A 25520-nucleotide genomic window follows, 5' to 3' on the forward strand; every position below is an offset into this window, starting at 1 on the left:
ACAAGGAGCCCAGGGAAATCAAGAAACAACCAGAGCTTCCACACCAAATTAGCTCTAGCTAAGCCTAACAAGCAGGATGAGGACGCAGTGAGGAGAAGACCAGGGTAGGTGATGTTGCAAGGAAAAGGCTAGGCAGCAGAGAAGGCAATTTGGTGTGTTGCAGGACAAGAGAAGCTTTCAGCTCCTGCTATTAGGAATAAATCAAGAGAGATGAAGAGAAGCACAGAGCCTGTCTGGTCTCCCGAGGTTTTCACCCTCCCACTCAAGGTGGGACAGAGCTCACCTGGACAGCGCAGCTCCCAGGACGAAGGCAGCATGCTCCTTCAGTGTGGCCTCGGTGCTGTTCAGCCCATCGATCACAAGCTGGAGTCCACCCATGGAGAGGAAGTCCTTAGCATTGTCCACCTGGGAGAAAGCAGGTCCCCATCAGTACAAAACCCCCAGCCAGATTCCACTCAACAACTCTTCAAGCACACCTTGCTTCAGAAAGCACAGCATCTCCTCCCTCCCAGTCTAACCAGCACCGAATTTTAAAAGCAATTAAAAATTAAGAGGGAATAACTGTGGCTCAAATTGTGTACAATACTGCCTGCGAGCAGTGGATGTCCTGGTTGCAGAAGCAGTCTACTGACACGTGGCTATTACTACATGCAGAAGGCATCACTGAAAACTCATATACTTTGATTAGCTATCAAAACTATTCTTCATGCATATTTCAGTAATTCAGGTGATGTTAAAAATTCGGTAAATCCAATGATGTAAAAAAACCCAGTTCTTTGCTCTCTCACCTAAGCAGGCCTTTACTGGAAACCCAGGGAATTGTATGTTCTGCAAATGCAATTAATTAATTGATGCTCTAATTGTAGCACCAGGAGTTAGGAACGTTTAAGAACCTGTCAGCAGCAGGTACATGGGCAGCATCACCTCTACTCGCAGTAAGGCACATGGGGAGGTCTGGGTATTCTTCATGAGTACCGTCAACAATTTCATGCAGACATGAAAAAAAAAAAAAGCCAGTCCCTGCTTGGAAGGGTCAGACAGGACCTTCCCCTTGGGGCAGCCTGAGCAATGATTTTTCTAAAGCGGACAATATTGGACTAACTGCCAGTAGGGAAAAGTTTAAACATTAGTAGGGATTCATCCATCTTTGACTTTAACCAGACTTGGGGCTAACCAGGCACAAATCACAGTGGGCATCTGTTCTTGGAGAGGAGATTAGAAAAGGGCTCTGAGTGGCTCACAAGCAAAATTTAGAGAAACAGTGCAAAGTGCTTCAAGTACAAAATTCGGTCCAAAGTCAAATTAATGCATTTTGGTTTTCAAGGATTTTTTTTGCAGTTTAAAAGAGAATCTGATGAATGCTCAGAACTGTGTGTGCAAAAAAATTCAGTTTTAGAATTTCAACATTTCTCCTCCCTGAAAGACAGGGAGACAACAGTATCTGTTGGCAGATGGAAATAGAACATAAAAACGAGTTATCAGCCAGGCAAACCGACCTCCCCAGCTTTAGCAAGCAGACCCCACCAATGGGGTGGGACAGGACAAACACCGCAAGGTATGCAGGGTATGTCAGGCTCAGGCACCGTGCTCCAGCCTGAATGCTCTTTTAGTCGACAGTGACTTCATGCTCAGTGTTATTTTTATCTCAACTGTGTACCTCCACCAAAATTGGCCATAAGTCAGATATTTTAGGTACCCAGGAGAATGAAGAAGCTACTTAGCTTTATGTCCCACGGGTATGTCTTTACTAAAGTAGGATCTGGGGAGCTACAGCTTGTCTCTTCTCCCCAGCGGGACAATACCCACTGCTTGCTGTCCCTCTGCAAAGCCGGTGACAGAAAGCCGATCTCTGCAGGTCTGCTGGGGCTGATTCAGGATTTGCAGCAGCTTTTGTATCCTTTCAGATCCTATTCTCTTCACTGTCCCCATAAACTGGACCTGCCAGACCTCTTACTTTTCTGCAGGACCATCTTTGTCTACAAAGAAATCTATGCAGCAACCCAATTTCAGCTACCAGTGGGTCCTTTTATTGCTCAGCCTCTGTAAAAACTCTGAGGCTGTTTTAACGCTGGAATTGGACATTGACTTCTGCTCAAGAGGGAATGCATAGACAGGCAGGAGTTTGCATCCAGCGTCAGTCGTGGTAAAACCAACCATCGTTGTAACCTCATCAGCACCGGAGTCCTTCAGGCCAGCACTAAGCGAGACACCTCAACCGCAGAATACAGATTGTGCTGTAAAGCTTATTTTGAACAAGTATTTATTTTTTTTAACTGGAGTCTGTTGTGAGAGCTCCTTCTCTCACTCACTGTTTTAAAACCAACAAAACCCCCAAACTCAACAACTTGAAGGTATTAACCTCTCTGGGGAGTGGAGGATGCTGCGAGGCAGCAGCTCGCGCCTTGTTTCAGTCCACTGAAATCGGCACAGAAGAAAGCCAAAGATCAAAAGAGCTCTTGAGTAAAGTACACAGGCAAGGTGGGCGAGGAGAGGGATGGGAGAAGAGCAAATATGACAGCAGTTATTCAGGGAGCGGCTTTGAATCGAAGGAGAAAGAAAACAGGGAGGGAAGGCGAGAAGAGAAAATGTTAGAAAACGAGAGCAAGGAAAAGCAGCATGTCAACCGTACGCAACGGAGTGGAAATTAGCAGTGAGAAATGGTGTAGCATGTCAGAGGAGGGGAGAGAGAAAGATAAGGAGAGTAAATAATTGAGAGAAAGAGCCTGCAACGCATGAGAACGGGTCTTGGCTCCGCACACTGCTGTGCAAGCACCGTGAATTCTGTTTATAAATGAGTTATGCTCTGGCCTCTTCACATTTGCATTTGGTTTCTATGCATTACAGATAACCTAGCAAGCCAGACCTTCCTGCTCTTTCTCCAAGATGGGCTCCCAAACATGCCAAGTTGAATCCTGACTGATGAGAAGCAAACCAGAGCTGGCAACAAAAAGCTGAGCAAACACAGAGCCCTTGGGCTGACTCTTCAAGAGCAGGAGAGAGCATCTCTCCCCCGGCTCAGCACCAGCCATGGCTTCCCTTCCGCTCCCTCGCAGCAAGTTCGGAGGCACGTGCTGCTTCACATCCCAGCGCTCCAGGATGCTCATGACCACGCCACAGAGCGGAGAGCATCCTTTGCTTGCAAACCCTACAGGGCATGGTATTTTCCATTCGACAGAGCATTTGGTGCCCCGGAGGCAGCAGCAGGATGTCTGGAAGCTGAATGATTATCAAAAGCCATGGCACGTTACCATTCAGATGGAGTCTGGGGGAAGAGGGAGTAGCAGAGCCATCACTGGTCCCACATGTGGGTGCACGCTGCCCCGGGCCACCCACACCTGCAAGGATCCCTATCCTCCAGTGGCACTGCTGTGGCTCGCCACGGAGGACTCCTGACAAGTTCAGCCCTTGCAGGGTTATGCGGCACAAGCGTATTTGGCTGCTATTCAGTAATTACATTAAGCCAGTGCTGCTAAAGTCAGTACCAAGCAGAGATAATGCTCTGGACGCATTCAACTGGCTGGAAGAAGAAAGAGGAGGAAAAGCCATGCTGGCTTAGAGACAAGTCATATTTCTTATCAGCTTCCTGCCTGATGAGAAGGTGCTGCCCAGCCATCTGCCCCGACAGCGCGGGCACAGAGCAACGTTGTGATCGATGCACAAAGGAGTCCTCTGTGCTCCCTGCCAGCCTCCCTGCCATTTCCCTCTTTCTGACCCCTTTGATGCTGGATGTGGTTCCCTTTGATGCTCCAGTCCCCGCACAGGGAGCGGGGATTGCTTCCTTGCTCCTCTCGCCTTTTTGAAATTGTTTGCCCTATCCCATGCTGCAAGCAGGTGGGATTTTATGCTGGAATAGTCCAGACTGTTATGCTGGAATCCAAAGCATCCCAAGGTGTTTGGGGGTTGCTTTTTAGCATGCTGGCCTGATACTCTGGCACCCATAACCAGACAGAATTAGCCCTGAGTATAAATATGAAGCTCTTTGGGCACCCATTGTTCACACTTATTCTCTGAGTCAGACAAATGCCGTCAGTGAAACAAAAGCATTGAGAACAAACAGCAAGGAAGCCTCTGCATGCGTATGACAGAGATTTAGTGTGGAAATTCAAGACAAAGAGCCCTGGAAATAACACTTCTATTAGATGGTACATGGATTCACTCTCTCAGCAGCACATTCCTTCAGCTACCTCCCTCCAAAATACCATGTTTGGTTTTAAGTGCCATTCCAGTGAAAGGTCTTGCACTGGCATCTCCCAAGAGTTGTCCCATTCACCCTCTGAAATGATAGTCACTGAGAGCGACACTGGAAACTCTCCCAGTCCACTCCAGACTCTCCCAGCCACTGGGGAGGGAGAAGCCCAGTCCTTTCCCATGAGGCAGAACACAGCCTTGATGCCCAGACACCCACCGAAGCAGCTGCAGCATGGGAAGGCACTAAGCACAAAGGAGGAGAGCAGCGTCCCTGCAGCCTACAACCAACAGGAGGTAAAAATGTGCAAGCTGAAAGGAGAGCAAGAGAGATCAGAGGGAGGGGGGAAAAAGTGTGAGCATAAACCTGAGGAAGTGAGATTTCAGGAAATATATTCAACCTCACACAGAGCTGATGAGCATGGCTCAGCTGATGCTCAGCAACTTGCCATTCACCTGAGCCTTCAGTCATTGTCACCACCAGCACAGCTGTGAGAGAGGCTCTACATGCCATTTCTTACTCACACCAAGACAAAATACAGGGGTTTGGGTGGCTGTTGTCTTCCCTAGTACAAAGACATTCTCTGCAAATTGATGCAAGGGCACCTACCTGCAACCACAGAGGCTTTCCATGGAAGGAACGAGAAAATAATTATTTTTCTTAGCAACCACCACTCTACTTACCAAAAAATGGCAGATAAAAACCCCTTTTTGTAACATTAAGCATATAAAAGAAGAAAAAGAGAGGGCAAGAAAAAAAGCCTGAGAACAGACAACAAACCAGGCAATGCTAACCCCCAGGAAACTGCTCGCTACTGGCACAAGCAATGATTTATTCAAACTTGGATATAAAATAAGCCTGCAGTAGCCCTCTGCCGTCTGTTATTGTCCCAGGATTATGATAATTAAGCAATTTGTATTACCTGATACTGATAAGAAAAATAAAACCACGTTTATGACACCGTATCCCCTGGATTTTACACGGTAGTTACTAATGCATTTTTGTTACCTGGTGAACATAATATTCAAGATCATAAAGCGCCGCTACTTTTTCATCCAGCGTGGAGGCAGAGCTGTTGAATTTGCTGATTAATTTAACCATAATTTCATAGTCTGTTTCCATCTTCATGTTCAGCTTTTCAAACTCCTCCTTCAGCTGCTCTATGGGCCGAAACTTCTTCCTCACCTCTTCCTCATGGGCCTTGAAAGCAGAAGGAGGAAATCAGATACAAAGGCAGGTGATAAAGAGAGCCAAGAAAGACATAGAAAGAAACCCCAGTCTCAGATTTACAAGGGGAACCCTGGCTGTCTATGCAAATGGATTTACCACTGTGCATCAGAGATGCAGGGGCAGCATTGGAGGGTCCTTCTGAGAAGCCCAGGAACCCGTTATCTGTAAGATACCCACCTTGGGTACCAGTAAGCACTCCCCAAGGAGCTGAGCTTGTACCTCGGGCTTTGTACACCATTTCTACGTCCTATGTGCCTTCCAAAACACCATCAAGCCCAGAGGCAGGTAGCACTGCTGTCCTCCGTTTGCCTGCAAGTGGAAGTTCTCAAGGCCTGACTGCAAGAAGTCCCGAGCAACCTCCCCAAATCTCACAGCTGACCCTGCTTGGAGCTGGAGATGGGGCTGGAGACCTCCTGAGGTCCTGTCCAGCCTGAACTGCCCAGTGACTCCAGGCCAGTGACATCAAGGAGATCTCCTTGGACATGTAGGAAGATGCTTTCATCATCCCAATCACTTAACATGTTTCAGGATGGCTTTATCTCTCGGGGAAATGTATGCACTCACTGTTGGGGACAGAAGCTGTCAGAAAGCAAAGCGGGAGGACCAGCTATAAGATGGGGGTAGCTGAAGTGCTGTGCCATGGGGCTTGGCCAGGAGATAGCTCGTCCCACAGCACGGACGGTCTTCCTCATACAAACAGCACCCCAAGGGCTGCAATGAACCAAGAGCTGCGGAAAAGCATGTGGTGAGAAGGAAAAGGTTCTGCCAGAGATCTGAGAAAGCCCCAGAGCCAGCAGGGACCCATTCTCCAGCATCAGCACTGGTGGCACTGGGACAGGCAGGGACAGAGCCTGCTGCTGCAGGGGACGGCGGCTGTGCTGAAGATGGGCTGCCCCAAAAGCAGGAGAAAGCAAGAAAGCCCCTTTTGAAAGGGATTCTGTCATGAACACAAATACCAAAACACATTTTTATACAGGAATGACCCCCAACTAGAGGGTTTACATGTGCAGTGCTCCCCCCAGCAAGCACTGCCCCACTCCCCTGCGTGTGAACAGAAGCCGAGGTCTCGAGCCGTTGGAGGAAAAAAAAAAGATCGATCGAAGTGAAAGCACTGTCAACCTAACGGCAGTTGTACAACCGGTGCTAATGACTGCCTAATTACTATAGATACCATGCAGTAACGCAGAACGCCATCCTCATCCCAACCACACAGAACTGCTTTTGCAAGAGCGTAGATGGGAACACGCTTGACGTAACTCAGTTTACTTTGACACAGTTACTTTGAGGATGAATTTGCTCCCTGCAGGAGTGATTTTAAATGGAGTACTTTAGGTCCATTAGATGTAGCTGGTTTTAGCCCAGTTGCTGGGACAATAGCTATTCTAACAGGGTTTTTTAAAATATGGTTTATTTTCACACAATAGAGTGCCACTAATTTTTGCATTTAAATGACACTCATTTCAAGAAGTCCTGCTATCAGTAACGCTGGCTGTTACACAAATAATCTTACAGAAAATGAAATAATGCCCTGGTGCCAGATAGGGGAAAAAAAAAGACTTTATGCGTCTCCAAGACTTTAGAGACTTGACTCCTACCTCAGTTTTCCTTTGACTGAGACAACGTCAAGGCAGCAGGAGGAGCTAGGGCCTAAGGAAATACTGATGAGTGGAAGAGGAAAAAAAAGCCTGTGGTCCACCTGATGAGTCACATATCATCGCACCAGTGTCATGCCAGTGACTGGGGACCAGCTCCAAGCCTGGAGAGGGCTGAAAGCAGCAGTTATATTCAATTTTACTTTGGTTGTGGACTATTTATAACTAAATGGGAAACTTACAGCTTATATAAGGAAATTTCAGCCTATGCTTCACCACAGCCACTTGGTTTTTACTACCCAAGGCATGAGATTGGAAACTTAAACCACAAGATCACTTCTCGATCCAGCTGTGCCAGTGGCAGAGGATGTTATGTCCAGTGACTTGTCACCATCACTGAACGCAGAAAAGAAATGCCTCAGCTACACAACACTTCTTGTACTTACTCACACTTAGGAGTACAGAGAACAGCAAAATAACTTCCTTTACAAACACCATCATGCTGCAATCCAGTCCACTTTGGGGGTCTGGAGACATTTTTGTGAACCAAGCAACAGTCGAACAAATAAATCAAAACAATGGATAAAAATAACAATGGAAAGGAAATCGGCCCGTGGGTGCACACAAGAGTTTGCAAGTTACTTTTCTGCATTATTACTTCAGGTCTAATCACATTGGTATCAGAAAACTTAGGGGAGCAGCATCACATCGGAGAGCTTACTGATCATACCTGCTTTGGGTTCAGGAAAGATCCCATAGCCTCACTTTAGCTTTGGTACACCAAGAACAGCAGCAAGAAATTCAGTGTCTGAATGGCTCATGAGGATGGTTATGTGGACATTGTGTGTCTGGTTTGCTAGTTGAGATCCCACTCACTTGAGTAAAGACCAGAAAACAGCAGCATCTGATGGCTGATCTGTCGTTAAACTGCTGATCCCAGCCCACTCCACCGCTGCAGCCCCTCTCCCTTGACAGCCCACGGGATAATTATTACCAAGAAACACCCTGAACTGTGCAGATATACTTAAGTACTTATAAGCAGCTTGCAACACAAGGCCTTTAAGTTTGAAATGAATAAGACGGACCTGAACAAGAGTTCTCAATTTTTACAGCAAACCCAGGATCAGTACAAGAAGAGGTGAGTTTCCCAGGGAACTATATTACTAACAGGCTAGCAAAGGTATTTTAGGTCCATATTCCCCAGAAGATTAGTCTGCACAATATTTTCCCAAGCAATTACTTTAACGATCATATTTCTGAGGCATGCAATGCAGGGTGTTTGCACCTGTGTAGTGTGCATTGTTTTAGAAACAAGGAACTCCCCTTACCTTTCTTTCTGCCTTTTCATTCTCCTTCATTTTAGCCAACGCTTTTTTCAGCTCCTGGGCCGTGAATGAATTTGAGTCAACATCCACCTTGCCGAGCCTTGCAGAAGAAACAAACCAAAACATTTTATGAGTGAACAATTGTACCTGTAATGTTTTCATTGTGATACACAAGAATGGATAACGTTAGGAGAAAAGGAGTTAAAAGTGCTGGATTTCCATGCATCTCACTTATAACACACAGAAAAACTCCACACTCAAGAAAAGATTAGTCCAAGTGCTACCTTTTGTATGTGGTTTGCAGACACTTTACCCTGACAAAAAAGGCTCTGTAATCTGCATGCCAGCTCAAAATCTCAAATCCTAACACAACAGAAAGAGCTGCTTAATTTATGCCTCTGAATTTCACGTAGCAATATAGAAAAGCAGGAAATGTTTCAGAGGAAAAACAAAAAAGCACCATTGTGCCATTAGATCATTGGTAGGGACTTGCAAGCTTTAACAGGGAGATCTACAGCTGAAGTGCTGATGATCATCACACACACAGTTAGGGCAAGGGTAAATCCAAGCAGAAATTACACAGAAATGCTTAAACCCATGTTGTGTTGCTCTTTACATTGTTCTCATTGGTTCAGGGAACTTATCTGGGCCTTAAACACTCTTGCACAGAAAAAAAGAAAGCCAGCCTTTGAGACATCATGAAACTAAAGAGCTTCTCCATGCTCCGAACAGGAGTAACTAGGGAAGCGAGGGAAGCAGTGGTAAATCCCATGCACTTTAGGAAAGAAAGTTCCCCATAGTAACTAAACCTGTCTTTGTTAGGAGGGTGCCAAGGGCAAAGTCAGCACCAGTGAAACTTTTAAAACAAATTAAAAAATGTAGGTGCAGGGAAGGCTGTGATCTAAGGAGAACGTCAGTAGTAACTGATGTGTAAATGAATGCTGCAATCCTACTGACTGCACCCAGCTGAAAATAATGTTATCTGGCTCAGGTCAACACAAAGCAAGCCCCTCACAACTGCTCTGATGGTTCAAGCTCAGAAAGTAGTTTCAGACCAATTGCTGCAGACATTACTAAGGAATAAATATCGTTCGAAGAAGCCACATTGCAAATTTAGTTTCAGTGTCGTGGCATGAGAAGCCATGAAGGTGTCTCTGAATATACACTCAGGGCACTTCTACTGCCACCCCGAAGGGATCACAAAGGACGGGGCTTAGTTCTCAGCACTGCTGAACTCTTAAACCAGCAATTAAGTCTCAGGAAGAGACAGCAATTGAGTGCATCAGGGAACCCGGCCCCTAATAAAAGACATGAAACCAGCAGCCCACCCACTCCTGGTGCTTTGCATCACTGTACCTTTTTCTTCTTCTCTCTTCTCTTGTGTCACTCCTTCCGTTTTTGCTATCTGGGAGCTTGGCTTCCCTGTCTCCGGTCTGCAGATTTAATCGTACGTGTGACCCTGCAGGAACAGCTTGACCTACAAACAAAGGTCAGATTATTTTAGGGCATGTGCATTATTTCACCTTTGCGCATGAAGGACGAGCTGAAGGCGCACACTCCTACCCAAGAGAGCCTGGCCCTGCACAGTGAACAGGAGTGGGCTATCCACCGCCAACCACTCTCCCCTCCAGCAGCGCCCCTTTGACCCAAGTGCCCACTCAACCTCACGCAGATGCCACCCTGACCCACTGATTGCGTCCCCGGGGAGCTGGGCTGGCTCCATGCCACAGGGAAGGAGCGACCCCGAGCCCAGCAGACCACCGGCTCCCTCCTCCCTCCTGGGCCAGTTCTTAAGAGAGCACTAAAACTCTACATCAGGAGCGGATTTGGAGACTATTTGGAGAAAGGGGAATTGGTTGCTGATTGGGGTAGAGTATAAAATACAGCTGCCAAAGTGAAATCAAAGCATACCGCAGAGTACAGCCAGGTACGCTGAATATCAAGTGTACCGAGGTGAGGCTGTGTTGGTTTGGAAATATTGTATTAAAAGGAATATATGATCACTACTATCCACCAACAAAAACACAAGGAATACATTAAGCTTTGGTTTTAAATGCAGAAAAGAGGAGAAATTCAGACTGTTTTTTCTTGGTCACGATTCACCACGAACACGTCACAACAGCCAGCCATCACACTGGGATGGAGGGATGGCAATAATTGGGTACTTCTTGATGTTGCTTCATCTTCTTTTAATGCAAAAAATCTGTCTGCTTAGGAGAGCGGGGTCACAGCTGAATGAATACAGAGGTCTTAGCTGCACACAGATGGACAAACAGACACACAGCTGCTCATGCTCCTCTCTCTCTTTGTTTCCTTTTACCTAAGAAGATGCCTAGGATAAAATAACACAGCATGCAGGAGACAGGTAGCATCTCCTGCAAAAGGGAAGCGAAGACAAGGATAATTAATTTGTACAATAAATACGTGTTCTCAAAGACAAAATCCTCTAGTCTCGGGAACAACCGGATTGATCCCTCCCTGTTCAAGACCAAAGAGACATTTCACTGATCAAAGGACCTGGTACTTCCTACATAAGACTGGAATGTTTGTCACAATTCAGACAAAAACATTTCAAAGCCTAAAGCCATCCAGCAGGTATAAATGCATTTAGAAAAAACAAAAATCCATTTTGGAGGATTTTCTATTAGAACAGGGTGCATTTCTGATAGGTCTTCTTTCTCTCTACCATATCCTGTCCATAGGAAGTTGCACTGGTTGGATAAGCAAGGGGATAGACATGATTATCTTCCCATCTTAAACTATGCAAGGACAGGCTAGAGGTACCTCCTCCACACTTGTTACACTTTCCACCAACGGACAAAAACCTCCTCCTGCTCCTTTACTTGTGATACGTGGGAGCTTTAATCTATATGTCTAGATAGAGGAGCATCTTCCCACTGGCACTGCGTGCCAAACATACAGATACATGAGGATGTCTTCCTCCTCCACGGGCATGAACACCACTTAGGGGAGAAAGCGAGGGGCGAGCCGGGTCCTTCCCTTCCCAAAGCCAGCGGCTTTCCTTGCCGGGTCACAAGCGCTGGGACAGCCCAGTTTACAACCACAGTACTCGCTGAAGCAACTCCTGAATTGTCAGACACAGGCAGAAATAAATGTCCCCATTAGAAGAGTACAGTATATTCTGGCTGTTGTGATCCCGGTGCATCTGGCCACATCAGTTCACTCGGTTGCCAGGGGAGAGGAACGAGGCTGATGGGCTTTGCTTAAAAGAAACATCAAAAGGGAAAGCAATGGACCAGCCTCCAGAAGGGCTGAGCAACTCCAGTGTGACCGGTCCTCCCAGTTTCTATTTTCAGCAAGCAGTAAATGAAATGCGAACCCCGGCGTGCATGAGCTCACAAACCCAGCACAACTGAATTAAGGAGATTGCAATCAGAAAAGACACAAACCTTTCCTGCTTCTACTTCTTCACACTTTCCTAAACGAGATTTGACTGAGACCATCCAAACCCCAGAGCAGAAATCTCAGCCTTGAGGTATTTAAGCAGTTTTCGTTGCTACAGGGATTTCTTCTCGCCACTGTACACAGCAGCACAGGTTCATGCCACAGCAGGACAAACATACTGCTTTATTAAATAAACCAAGAAAGATGTCTCTGTTTTCAGCAAAAAGACTGGCATAGTCAGTTTAAAATATTCCAGACGTTTGAGACAGGATGAGGTCTTCAGTCTTGTTTAGTTTGGGGTATTTTGAAGTATTATTCATAAAGTGTGTTTGAGGGTGGGTTGACTTGAATAATGTGATTAAAATTGCTGATTTAAATGAGCAAGCTGGAAATCCTGAATTTTAATCATGTTTCAATATGTAGTTTCTAGACACTTCCTTTAAAAATAGTTGATTCTCTTTGATTCCTATAATTTGATACTATTCAACAACTGGGAGCACGCACCGGAGCAATACATATGTAAGCAATTATGCAGCTTCACATGCTGTTAATATAGAATCATATTCTTAATAGCTTTTTTCCTAGAGGAATTAATTTTTTACTTATTGTTTGTATTAAGTTGAATTTGGGAAATGAAACTCAATTAAAAAATATAAAAACAAGTTTATATTTAAGCAATTTTCTGACCTTTTTTCTCCTTGACACCTTAGAAAAATAAAAGACCTTTATCCAAACAGGTATGCATTGCATATATGTGTTACTGAATGAAGCCGAATGGTATCACTTTCCAGAGATCTCCAAATCCTACAGCCGCTAGATATCATCCTGTCCTACTCTCTCACTCCTTATAAACAGAGCGAAGAGTTTCTATTCTAATTGATTTCCCACCTTCAAATCAACTACCCAGTGAGTAGAAATAGCTGCGAAAACCCCTCCGCAAACCTGCAGAAAAGGCTGTAGCTGCTGGAGGAGGAAGCTGGCAAACTCCTTCCCCCACAACTGGTTTGTATTCTTTACTACTTAAAAAATATCCCATACTTGGAATTTTTTAAACCACAACTGAACTGATTTGAATATACGTTACTGCATCAGCTTGGGTTGATGGATCTAAGAGAAAGCCACGGGGTTTAGGCATACCACCCAGTGTCCCCGATGGGGACGTGCCACCCGCCTGCCCCTCAATCACTCAGCTCTTCGCCTCGCAGCCAAAAAGATAGCGTCCAACAGCTAAAATACTTCCAGAGGATAAAAAAACCACTTGCCACTGCACGAATGACAAGGTATTTATTGGGAATAAATGTCAAAGCAAAGTGACAGCATTTATTTTCCAAGCAGGAGACACCAATCCTGTGGCAATGCACTGCTAGGACGGTGCTATTCCCATTCTCAATTTAATCCCTTTATCGGCTGCAGAGACATCAGACAGGCTTTGCTCTCCCACACGAGCTGGAGCACAACTGCTTTGACTTACACTGCTCTCTGGACAAACCATCCCGACGTCTGGGTGCTGCTATGGGTCTGAGCATCCACAGCCTAAAAACACCTGGTCTTTTGGAGGTCCTTCTAGTGCATTAGCATTCATCTTACTTGGACATGTTCTGTCTGTCCTGAAAGTTGCTTAAAGTGATGCCAAGGAAGAATTTAATTTATAGCCCTATTCCTTTAATCTTGGTCAGCCAGATTTTTTCAGACATACTTTTATTTCTTCTTATAATATATTAGACGGAGTAACAGCACCGAAGTCGGCTTCAAGGCAGCAACTTACTCGCAGGGGTTCTGCTGACATTTATAAACTGATGCTATTTCTCTCTTGTGTTTTATGTTATCAGCTAAACCTGTCGACTTAAATTATTGCCTTGTAACCAAATCACAGTTATCTGTTATTCTGTTATGTGTACATTTCTGAAGCTCTATACCTATATCAAGCTTTGCAGAGCTTGAAAACAAGACGATAAATAAATAAACAAATGGAAAACAGAACACGCTTCCACCACGCTCACAACTAAGGCAAGAATCAGGCACGTTATATACAGGATAACTAAAAGCAGAGGGCTGCTGTGCTGCATATGCATCACGTAGTAATACCCAAGTAACCCCATCTCTCTTTTTCTAGACCAAGCAAATGATCAACTGTGTTTCCTCACTAAATGAGAAGGGTCTCATCCTGCCCGGCTCCTTTCCAGCACATTATTCCATTTAGTGCTGGCCACAAGTGGTTTTGCTTTTCTGCATGGGGACAGGGCTGAGCCCCAACTCACTACACAGAAACAGGCAGGCATTAAAAATAACAAGGTAAGTTTTACATCATACATAGACATGCAAATCTCATACCAAGATCATGCAATAACTCACTACGCTCCTGGCAGGGGCATCCCCATGCCCTATACACCCCTTGGGCCCACGAGCTGCCACCCATCGACCTGCTCAGCAAGAGAAGCCCAGGAGGGACATGAGACTCTCCCCCTCCAGAAACACCTTCTGGCATCACTTTGTCCCCTGCAGCAGAGAAATGTCCCCCTGGGAAGGCTTCCGCAAGCGGAAAAAAGGGTGATCCAGCTCACAAAGGCAGATCCCCTGGTTTCTTCCCAAGTGAGTGTCCTTGGTTGCCATTGCAAAAAAAAAAAAAGTCTATTAACAGTGTGAAAACAAACCACAGTTATGAGTCAGTAACTAGCTCTGCAGTTCTCAGAATCACCTTGGTATCTGAGCAAGCGTCAGATAATATCTACCTTTCTTTTTGTTTCTCTCGGCGCAGGGGAGTGAGGGGAAAGGGACTTTCTTTCTAATACAGGCAAGAAAAGAATCCATGAATCAATACGTGAATGTTCCCAGCAAAACAAACCAGCAGTGCTGCGATATTAAAAACAATAAAGCTGTGCTAGATTGACAGAGCATCCGCAAAAAGTTATCTGATGGCACCGTACCTCCACAAAAAGTTATCTGATGGCACCATACCTACTCCTTTAATAAAGTAATGATTAAAAAAAATACACAAGGAGACAAATCCCAGGAAACAGCAGAGCTCCCCTCTGCCGTATCGCTGGCATTGCTTGCTCATGCTGCCTGCTCCTGCTACGGGCTCTGCCTGGGGAGAGGATGGGATTTCACATGAGCACAGTGCTCTGGCTGCATGAAGATGCTGCCTGTTTCTCACGCTGAATGCTGGGCTCAGAGGAAACAGAGGAACCAGCCCTAGTCTGACGGGGCTCGGTGCGTGCTCTGACTCCAGACTCTCCCGTTAGTGCTGTCGAGCAAGAAAGCAGCAAAGCCTGGCTTTTTTTTTTTTTTCCTATAAGGGTGAGTCATACCACTCCTTGGATTGCCTGTTATTTCAAAACAGAACATTTTTACATACAAAAGGAAGGGAAGATGTGTAGAAGACACAGGTCAAGAAGAGATGGATTACTGATGGGAAGAGGAAGCCCAGAGCCTGAATCTCATTTTGCTACTTCCTGCCCCTTTTTCACTCATCTACAGCCTTTTGTATTAGTTTGTTTTCTGGCACTCACTGCTCCTCCCAATTAAGTGCCACCGGAAAAGATCATTAATATGCTATATATCACCTCTTCCAGATAGCTGGCAGAGAGGTTTAACAAGCATCAGGCCTGGAAGCTCCCCCCAGAAGCCGCCCCAGCATCCCCCGGCCTTTCCCACTGTACCTCGCCTGCAGTGCAGACAGTGAGGAAGCTCAAATATCTGTGTCCACATTTCAAGTAGAAACTCCTATGACGCTGGATGAAATGCTTTACAAAGGCACTTCATGTGCATCTCTTGCTTCCATTAGTTCTGTACTTCTGCTGGGAAACCACAGCTGCCTGTTGAGCACAGCATCGTCCTGGTCACTGCCCAGCACTCCTGGATTTCTCAGGTCCGCACCATCAGTGAGAGCAGGGGCTCTAATTACCTACTGTAATTAATTATTGAGAAAACTCTTTTATAATCACTACGTTTGCCATGCTCATGAACTGTTCCTTAGGCATGTGCTTGCAGCATCTGTAGGGGATGGGATGCTGGATGAACCCTGGCTGTGACCCACCGTGGCCATTCCCATTGTGCCACTTCTCCCAGGGGTTGCCTGCCTCGAGGCTGAAGGCAGCCACGCTGCTTCTTCCTGCAAATGAAAAGTCCTGCTGCTGTCAGGCCGGTTTTATCACCATTATTTTGCCTTATCATTGCCCCTTGATATGGACAAAGATTCTGCTGCTGTGCAGAGGGCCGACAAGGATAAGGAGATGTCCTTCCCTTCCTGGGATTACGAAGGAAATCACAAGAGAGGAGTTTCGTCCTTACAGCACAAGCAAACAACTCAAACTGCTGTCTTCTTCTGCCTCCCAGAGCACGCAGACAAATACTAAGCAGGAAGGGCCTGATCCCCAAGTCACAGGTATTTAGCTTTCAGCAGCAACTTGTACCACTGTCTTCCAGAAATGCCTGAATGTGATGAATTGTTGAGAGACTGAATGAACAGTTAAAAAAACCTCAACAAAGTCAAGGATGTTTCACATAAGACGTTTTAGTTGGTTAGTTTATCTGACAAATGTTTTATCTTAGCATCATAGAATGGTTTGGGTTGCAAGGGACCTTAGAGATCATCCAGTTCCAACCCCCCGCAGGGTTGCAGAGACACCTTCCACCAGACCAGGTTGCTCAAAGCCCCATCCAACCTGACCTTGAACACTGCCAGGGATGGGGCATCCACAGCTCCTCTGGGCAACCTGTTCCAGTGCCTCACCACCCTCACAGTAAAGAATTTTTTCCTAATATCTAATCTTAATTATATAGTACTCCAAGCTACGCTAACAAATACCTTGCAATTCAACCTGTCAAAATGGTGATGTCTAAATACACCATCTTCTCCAATACCGATTCTGCTCCACGCTGCAGCAGAGCCAAGACATCTGAAACATTTTCAAGCTCACTGAGGGTGAATCCCTTCCCCAGGAAAAACCCAAACTCACTGCACTGATACATCCCAACACAAAGTGCCACTGTCTCTGCTCTTGCCCAGGGTCCTTATGTGTCTCACAGAAGCAAGCACTACTTTCCGCAGGACTTGAACCCTGCTCAAATAAGGTGCAAAGAAAGGGCCGTTCCCATTCCAGTTTCTTATTTAGCAAGAGAGAAGCTACTTACTGGTGCTTGCTGGGCTACTGTTTTCCCATGGCTAATGCCACATCACCATGTGGACTCAGGGTGCTAAGGGCTCCTCACAACCAGGATTACAGAGAAACATGCCCACGGTAACCTTGGGAGAACTTACTTTCTTGCATCCTATGATTTTTAATGTCAACCGCTTGCTTGCTGCAGTAATAATCACGTCTTTAAGCACCATCCATCAGGCCTACAGCTCAAACATTTGTTTATCTGAAAAGGGTTTTAGAGCCACTCTTTTGTCCTAGTGCTGAGAGGTCTTCTCTGTAATTTGTTTCCCTCGGCAGATATAATGAAAACGTTTTTAAAATGATGCCAGAATCAAATCCCTCCTTCTGCAATTTGATCCGCAGCTAGCGGAGAACAAAGCATCGCAAGGAAGGGGCTTTCCAGTAAGTAATACTTGGTTAGACACGCAAAAGCATCAGTTAGATTTGGACACTCGGCTGGACAACTACTTACAACTGCCAATTTAAACCGATCCAGTGCTCTCCCACAGCACCGGTATTTATGTTCTCTCAATCGATCAGCAAGTGCCAGGGGCCACGAGCCCAGTTATTCAAACTGGCGGTACCCCGTGAGCACCGGGCTCTGGCTCCCAATGCCTCTTGCCAAATCCACCCGCTGCCTGCACTTGGCTTCGCCTCTGGCTCCGGCAGCGGGAGAGCGGAAGGGGAGGGAGAAGCAGGCGAACCTGGCGGTGACAGGCGAGGGATCCTGGTTGACGCTGTCAGAGCAGGTCCGTTCAACTCACGCCTACCATCACCGGCGGCCAAAAAGATTATTCTGCATGTAGCCTGGCCTCATGCAGGGGCATGCACAGAGCCGAGCTAGCTGCCTGCCTAAAAACCCATCAAACCTCGACCCTCTCGTGGCAAGGTAACCACTGAGGATGAGAGTGCTGGCTGTCACGTGCAGGGCAGAGCATGTACCTCCCGTGAGCTGTCTGCCGCTTTCCGGTATGCTCTAAGATAGTAAGCAATGGAAACGAAGGCGGATGCTAGCCAGGTGCCTGGGGAGAAAGATTCTTACGGAAGAAGCGACGGGAAGGCTTGGGAGAGGACATATGGTGCCTCTCTGATGGGAGTCACTGCTGTGGCATCTGTTGATGCATCTTATGCTGCTGCCAATATAGAAAAGCTTCATACGGCAAAGAGCTCCAGCTCCTCGCAACAAGTGCTTCTGCCCTTCCACCTCCCTCTCTGCAAAGGCTTCTCTCTCATTTGCACTGCAACAGCAGAAAATACACCAGGAAAAAAATAATAGCACGGAAGGAAGAGGAAGGGTTGCCCTTTTGTAAAATTGGCAAAAACACGTGTTTTCACTTCATAAGCAAATGCTTATCTCCAGCTTTGAGCCAGTCATTTCTTATGCATTACCACACACCCTCGGTTACAGCATGATGCATGTGCTTAGCGATTCAATACAAAGCACTTAATTTATTTTCTCTTCTGATATTGGGCTCGATTCTGTGAACTGTAGCAGTTTAGAGTTTAATCCCACAAAGGTCTGGGCAGCAGAAGAAAGTGGAGATCAAAGCTGTCTAGCCACACTCCGATTATTTCAGCTATCAAACGGCATGCCGGGCTGCACGGACACTGCAGTGACCTTTGTCTCACCATGTCGCCAACTCAACGTCCAAGAGAAACATTATTTACAAAAGCCAGTTTTAATCCCTCTCCAACTCACTAAGTTATTTATCCCCAAGCCTACACGACTTCATAATGTCACTTGCAACCTATTCAATAATTGTCATCCCACAGGTGTATTTGTTATACTAGAAAGCCCATCTGGGATGCTGAAGGCTTATCTACGTTCAGAGAAGATCAATGCAGAATGTAGGCAGAGAAGGACGAGGGGGATGACGAGGAAAATTGAGAACCTGACAAAAGGAGCTAAGGATGATATTTGTCCTGCCAAATTTTAGGCATCTAATACTTTTTTGAGCCAGGCGCCACTGGCTTCTTTACTATGACAGAGATTAGCACCTCTAGAACATCATCAACCACAGCTGTCTTCCACATCTGTCGCTCGCAGAGAGTCTCTCTTCCTCTCTCCAGTGGCTGTTGAGATGGCCACCACAGATGAACAAAAGGGCAGAGAAAACCATCCCCAAAGAACCTGGCAACACGGAGGCATGGAAAGGACACAACTGCTCTCTAGGGAGGGATAAACCATCAGGACCAAAACCAATATGAGAACCAAGAGGTCTAAGCTGGCCATGGTTAATCCATGATTGGAAACGAGGAGCTGAAGCCTAAGATTGTGCAACAGGAGGAAAAAAGGGGCAAAAAGGGAAACTATTTTCAAGGGGAAGGCTGGGAAGCCCAAGAAGACGTCTTCATGACCAGGTCTTAGCGATCCTTGTTCCTGTCCTCAGCTTCTCTGTTTATAACTCAGTCAAGGCTGAAACTGAAAAGATAAGACACGTACAACAGAGGAAAACCAAACTCCCTGCTCCCAGCTCCAGCTATCACCGGGAGCGTTTCAGGACACACTGTACTGCTGGCAAGGCATGCAGCTTATTGACTCAAATTGCATCTCTACTCAATGCGTGTCAGCTGGCTCATCTCATGTTTTCACACCAGCGGCCACAGTAACATCCCGGCACCAACATTTCCCTGAGCCTAGAGCATCCCTCCAGAGCCAAGAGACCCCAGGTCCGCAGACAGCTGGACAACATTTCCCCTGCTCAACACTGAAAGGTGCCTGATCCAAACCACCTGGCTGTGAGACTAGCAGAATGTATTGCAGAAACCCGTCTGCCAGCTACGCTGCCATGCTATAGCAAGAATAAATTTGAATAATAAAAACTGGAATAAGAAGATGCCTTGGAGAGAGTGTTGGTATAGTGCTTTCCAAAGCTTCGGTTTAAAGCCTTGTTTCTACAGCTAATGCAGTTGGTAAGGGACATTAGCCTAATTTTTGTCAAGAGAACTTGTCAACACTGCAGTATTTAAGATAGACACTAAGGACCTATTTTATCTCACAGATAGATCACTAGGAAAGAAAGTAGTTGTGCCACACTTGGTTCACAGGAAAATAAATTGACATTCTCCCTGGGCCTAATCAGGGGATGATGTTTTATAACACTGTGTGTGTGAGCAGCCTCACATTTTATCAGTGTGCATGCTGCAGCTGAGATCAGATCCAAATCCACCATGAAGTTAGATCCAGGAACCCACACGGAGGTGCTTTAGACAGGCCATTGCTGGAGATGGGCAGCCAGGGACACAGAGCCTGTCATTTTGCTTCCACATATAGTAGGTAAAACATTTGGCCCAATTCTGAAAGGTCAGGTCCTCCTACTGATGGTGCCCACCAGCTGAGCCACAACCAGTGGACTGTGATTTCAGGGCTAAGGGGAGAAAAATGGTGGTAGAAGTAGAGAATTGGCTTTGCCTCCTCAGGATTACAAGCAGAAGACTGAAATTGAACTTGCCTGGCCTGATTTTTAGAGATGATCCACAGGCGAGTCAGCAGAAAGCAAAGAAAAGAGAGGCTGTACCCTGCATCTTTAGGAAAAAAACGTTTGCACGATCCTGCTCCCATCATACCCCGCTTTAAGGAATTAAAACATTCCCAGGAGCCCAAGTGCATTAATGCCAGCACAGCTTCACGGTTCCCATGTGCCAGCCTCAGAGTTGCGTTTGCAACAAGTCCAAGATAACAATGCTGGTGCCGTGGCATAAAGGCTAGTCTGAGACTTGCAGCTTCCTCAGTGAAAAGTTGAAAATGCCCTTTTATTTGCAGTTTTCACTCAGAAGGAACAGCAGTATTACCTTGTCCCAGCTTTGGAATAGAAATCAGCTTGTGGAGGAAGCCTGCAAGAGCACGACCCTGGGCTGCAGACTTGAGGGGAGGAGGGTGGCTCTGCTCTGCTCTGGATTCTGCACTCGCAGAAGAACTAAATCATTACAACGGTCAGAAATGTCCCTCGGGAAGGAAATCCTCTCAAAGATAAATCAATAACTCAGTGTAATTTTAGCATGCAGCCAGGAGAATTTACATTGCCAGGAAGTCTGAGAGCTCTGCCATGGAGACAGAGCCACAGCATCATCAAACGGCCCTGCAGTGGTCCCCTGCACAAGAGCTCACACTCTGGGTATTTACTGCAAAGCCAGGAGCATGGGCTCTGCCATGTCAGGACCTCTATGGACCCAAAACAAAACAGCAGCTGCAGGGATGTGGTACGGCAAAATTCCCTTGCGACAAACCTACCTTTCCCCGGCTGCGTCCCAGCTGCCCTCCTCCGCAGCAGCGTGGCTGCTCTCCGCAGTCATGGCAGCACTGGCAAATGCTCCTGGATCTTACAGAGTAAGAGGCATCCAAATATGAAGCGTGAGCTAAAACAAGCACAGGGGGAGTGCTACAGCCACAGCCTTCACCCCCTGGCCAGGGTTACAGGGGCTCCCACCAGCCAAACCATCCGCAAAATAAGGCGAGACAGTGATATGCTGCAGCACGCTGTGATTAATGAGACTGCAATTTACGCAATTATATTAATGCAAAGTACACTTGGACCAATAAGTTCAAGGAAACTAATGACACTTTACAGCACAGTTCAACACTGAGCAGTAACTCTAGCAAAAAGAAAAAAAAAAAAGGCCCCTAATTATTCAGTAGTTGTTCTCCTCCCAGATTTTCAGGGTCAGCTTGGAGGAGGAAGGTGGCCTGAATTATATTTTCGTTTCCAGAACATCAACAGAATCACTAACTAAAGTTCCAGCGGCAAGGTCGAAGCCTGCCTATAGTTATGCATGCCAACCCCCTCCCGACTGCCGGCTCCAGCAAACGGCGGCACCGCTGGACCCAAGAAGATCTCAGGCTGCCTGTCCCCTCTGTGAGCGTGTTTAAAACACCCGCACTCTGTGCTGCTCCTCCAGAGACATGGTGCCAGCGCCTCTGCCATCTTTTTGCTCTGGTCCCCAGCATGGATGGATAAACTACAACAACCAATTCCTTAAAAGCTAAAACTGGCCTCCTTGAAGTGCAGCATGTTTTACGTGTCTAGGAGTTGAACTTTATTGAAGATAAGCCTGACAAGCGAACACCCCAATCCACCTGGCAGCAATTTACTGTATATCCAGACCACCTATATATTGCGTATTGTTGCAACCAAAGCAGCCAGTAGACACGGAGCTTGTGCTGCCAATGCACAGAGGGCTTGGAAGCAGCCTGCCCACAGGCAGGTCAAGCAACAAACACGTCCATACCTGCCTGGAGAGCCCTGGAGCGGGACTGCTCACCACCCTGCTTCACATGAGCTTGAGGCACATGCAAACCCTCCCTACACAGAAAACTTCTTTGGCTGCTCTTTCTCCTTTGTGCTTTTAGGACTTGCCATGTGCATACACACGCATGGTCCTCTGTCCTCTTCAGTATGCACTTTTCCCCCACTGCAGCCCGCCTGGAGTAATGGATGCATTTTGGAGCACCTGTGCTGGCCACAGTCATGTCACCCCTCACACCCTCCTCTAGTCCCAACAAGCTCTCAAACAGATGTGCCCATGCTCCACCAATGCTGATGTGCTCTGAGAGCCTATCTGCAAATGCAACTTTACAGCAGCTATAGATGTGGTCTGTGTTTCCATATTATTTCGAGACTTGGACTTTGCACCTCTGAAATGCCAAGATCTGCTAGCAGAGCTGATCCAAGGGGCAATTTCAGAGCTCGTGCCAGCACTGATCCAAAGAGCTGAAGATGCATTATGACCTCCCCAAACAAAACCAGGACAACCTGTTACTCTCCTATGATGCAGAACACGTTCTGCCCTGGTTTGGGCAGCTTCAACTCCATGAAGACAACACAAAAAAGGAGACCTCACAAGCACACCTCCGTGACCGATATAAAACCAAATTCAAAACCAAAATTAAATGAGTGGTCACAAGTTCAGTGTCTCAAGATTGCACTCACGGGCTACAAGCTAGCAAAGCTCTCCTGGTATCTTCCAGGCTCAGCAGCAGCATCCTGCAAGAGGGAACATGCAAAAAGCCAACCCAGTGATGATTGGGAAGACACATATAAAGTAATCCATCACATGGCAATCTGCGTGCACCCAAACGTCCTGCAACACAATTTGAAATCAATAGCAAGACTTCGAAACCTTCAACCACACAGTGAAATATAAAGAACACTTGTAATATTGATTTTAAAAGAGCCTTAGAGAAGACAGTTGCAAAGGAGCCTGAGAAAGCAAAGCAAAATGCCTGAATTGAAGCCTTTTTTTCCTCAAAAAGACATTAATAATGGATTTTCAATGCAAGAAGAAAAACTGAAACCCACACCAGATTCTCCTGGTAATAACAGCTTTCTGCAAAGCCCAACTATTAATGTAACAGGGACGTCCATCAATCAAGTGCGCAGAAAGTACTCTGAGAGCTAAAAAAGGAGCAAGCAAACATCTGCTTTTGGCAACTTAAATTTTGCCCTTAAGCACAAAGAACATAATAAATTATCAGAAGGTTGGACTTTTTTCTTCCATCCTGGAGAGCTAAATGCTGAGGACGGGGGTAAAGGTACACAAACACGCTGCCACTGTGATTTGTGCTTGACAAAAAACGGGAGAAACAGGCATAATTTCATTTGTAGACTGAGGAACTCTCGAAGAAAGCCAGTGCTGTTCTCAGCTCCAACAAGGCAGCCAGCTCCCAACAGCAAACAAGTAGCAACACCCGCAGCAAGGTGACAGTGAACTATTCTTTGAGCTCACGGCTTTAGCAACCACCTTTCTGTAGTGAAGGAAGTTCTTGTGAACCCTTCTCCATCCTCAGCCTGTCCAAGACTATCCACACGCTGGAGCGGTACCAGGGTGGGATGACGAGACATGCAAACTTGCTCCAAGATGACAGTCGCATCCCTCCTCGCTGCGGCTCTTCTCTTCCCATTGCTGCACACTGCCCGCAGGAGGCTGCGGTGATCAAGGCAGGTCACCGGTGCCTGCATTTCTCAGTGCTCTCATCAAGCAACGCTTCACATTTTGGGTCTGTCCATCCACCCAGAAAAGCACTGACTGGGGTGTCAGCAGCAAACCTGAGAAAATCTGGATTTAAACCAAAAAACCCAGCTGCCAAAGAAAGTAATTGGGGTGCCCCTATGCCTCCAATATTTCCTCTTTTCTAAAACACAGTAGGTCAAAACAAGTGCTGGAGATAATGAACAGAATTTACCAATTCAACCAGAAGAAGCTGCAGGCATCACTGTAACCAAGTCTTAATAAATTCTGAAGAGTGACACTATAAAATGACATTACGGAAGTCTGTATTTATTGTCTCCCCCTGCTTTCTGTATCCAAGGTGCTGCGTTACACTTGGTGACAGTTTTTCTCCCCAGCTACCAGTGTTGCAAATCCTGCCTGACACCTGACAAGCTACCCATTGGGGTTAACCCACACCAAATACACGCATCTCCACCCAATGTAAAGCTTTGGTGGTGTGAACAGGGATAAATGATTAAACCAGTACTGCCCAGGCAATGCACAGGAGAGTACAGACCATCTCCTCGTCTCTCAGGTGTGCTGGTTCCACAGGGCTCACTGCGATGCAGCAGGAGGGTGTTTTTGTCCCTGCTCCGCCAACAGAAGCGATGCAGAGAAGGAGCAGCCATTGTAGGAAGGCACCTTCATGCACAGCGATGTTTCAGAGCAGAAGCACGCCGAGAGCGGCCAAGGATCACTGCCGCACAGTCCCCAGGAACGCTGCCGGGCTGCACCACAGAGCAACCCCATCAGCAAGGTTCTGCCCAGCGTCACGGCAAGCCCTGTGCGAGGCATTGGGAGGTCCTCTCGTTCCTTGTGCCAGAACTGTGGGAAACCTCCCCGTTCAGGGTTCCCAGCTCCGCTACCACTGTGACACGCACTTCAGTGACCCTGTATCTGGCTTTTAGACAGCAGATATAGTCTTTCTCCAGCGTGATCTTCATCGAGTGTCTTGCTTTACCTGTTTGTATAGTATTCCTAAGCCTGCAAGATCACCTTTGCACTCAGGCTGTACATCGGCAGTGCCTTGGGTTGTGGATGGATACCTGACAAGTATAAAGATGCTATCGCCCCAGCCCTGTCTGCATCATCTGCACTGCAGAGGACACAAAAGAAATCATGTGAACCATCTATAGTCCTCCTCAGGAAAAAAAAAAAAAAAAGTCAACAAAAAAAACCCCCACACAAATCAGTTCAAGTATAGCAGAGACCAAACAGTAAAAATAGTCAGTGTAGGTGGTTTGATCTAACCTGAGGACATTTGTTGGAGTGGATGAAGGAAAGCATATACATTTCCTCCTCATAAAGTGGTCACATTAACACCTTTGACTGACACAGCTTGATTTGGAAGACCCTTGGCTCTTCCTACTCTCCTGTTTGCCAGCAGACTGGGCTTTCCCCGCAGGCAGCAGGGTGAGGTACGAGCTCTCCTCTGTCTGCAGCCTCACTCTGCTCCTCCTTCAGGACATGTCCTTTCCACTTCAGGATGTAATCCAAAGGTTTTGAGAGCATCTGGAGAGATCAAAGTGGGTAGAAAGATGATTAAAACAGGGGTCAACTGAAAAGCACCCTGGCTTATCTTCCAGCAAAGGCTCTGGCCCCTGGGGTGCCTTCACTCCAGCTTCTGGCTCCTGGCTCCAGCTGGTCTCAGACA

The 25520-nt window shown here is 46.6% G+C and overlaps 1 protein-coding gene across 2 annotated transcripts in view; it reads right to left on the reverse strand.

Annotated features, from left to right (window-relative positions):
* Nucleotides 1–25520, reverse strand: part of SIL1 (SIL1 nucleotide exchange factor) — a 95607-nt gene that overhangs the window by 36530 nt on the left and 33557 nt on the right. For both annotated transcript variants that reach the window (XM_010579162.1, XM_010579163.1), the window contains exons 4-7: nucleotides 9690–9810; nucleotides 8337–8433; nucleotides 5195–5386; nucleotides 284–405 (exon numbers count right to left, since the gene is read on the reverse strand). In XM_010579162.1, coding sequence (XP_010577464.1) covers nucleotides 284–405; nucleotides 5195–5386; nucleotides 8337–8433; nucleotides 9690–9810 — 532 coding nt within the window. The remainder of the gene's footprint in view (nucleotides 1–283; nucleotides 406–5194; nucleotides 5387–8336; nucleotides 8434–9689; nucleotides 9811–25520) is intronic.

This window comes from Haliaeetus leucocephalus, unplaced genomic scaffold (assembly GCF_000737465.1).
Source record: "Haliaeetus leucocephalus isolate CR32 unplaced genomic scaffold, Haliaeetus_leucocephalus-4.0 Scaffold656, whole genome shotgun sequence".
In the NCBI taxonomy this organism is placed as follows: Eukaryota; Metazoa; Chordata; class Aves; order Accipitriformes; family Accipitridae; genus Haliaeetus; species Haliaeetus leucocephalus.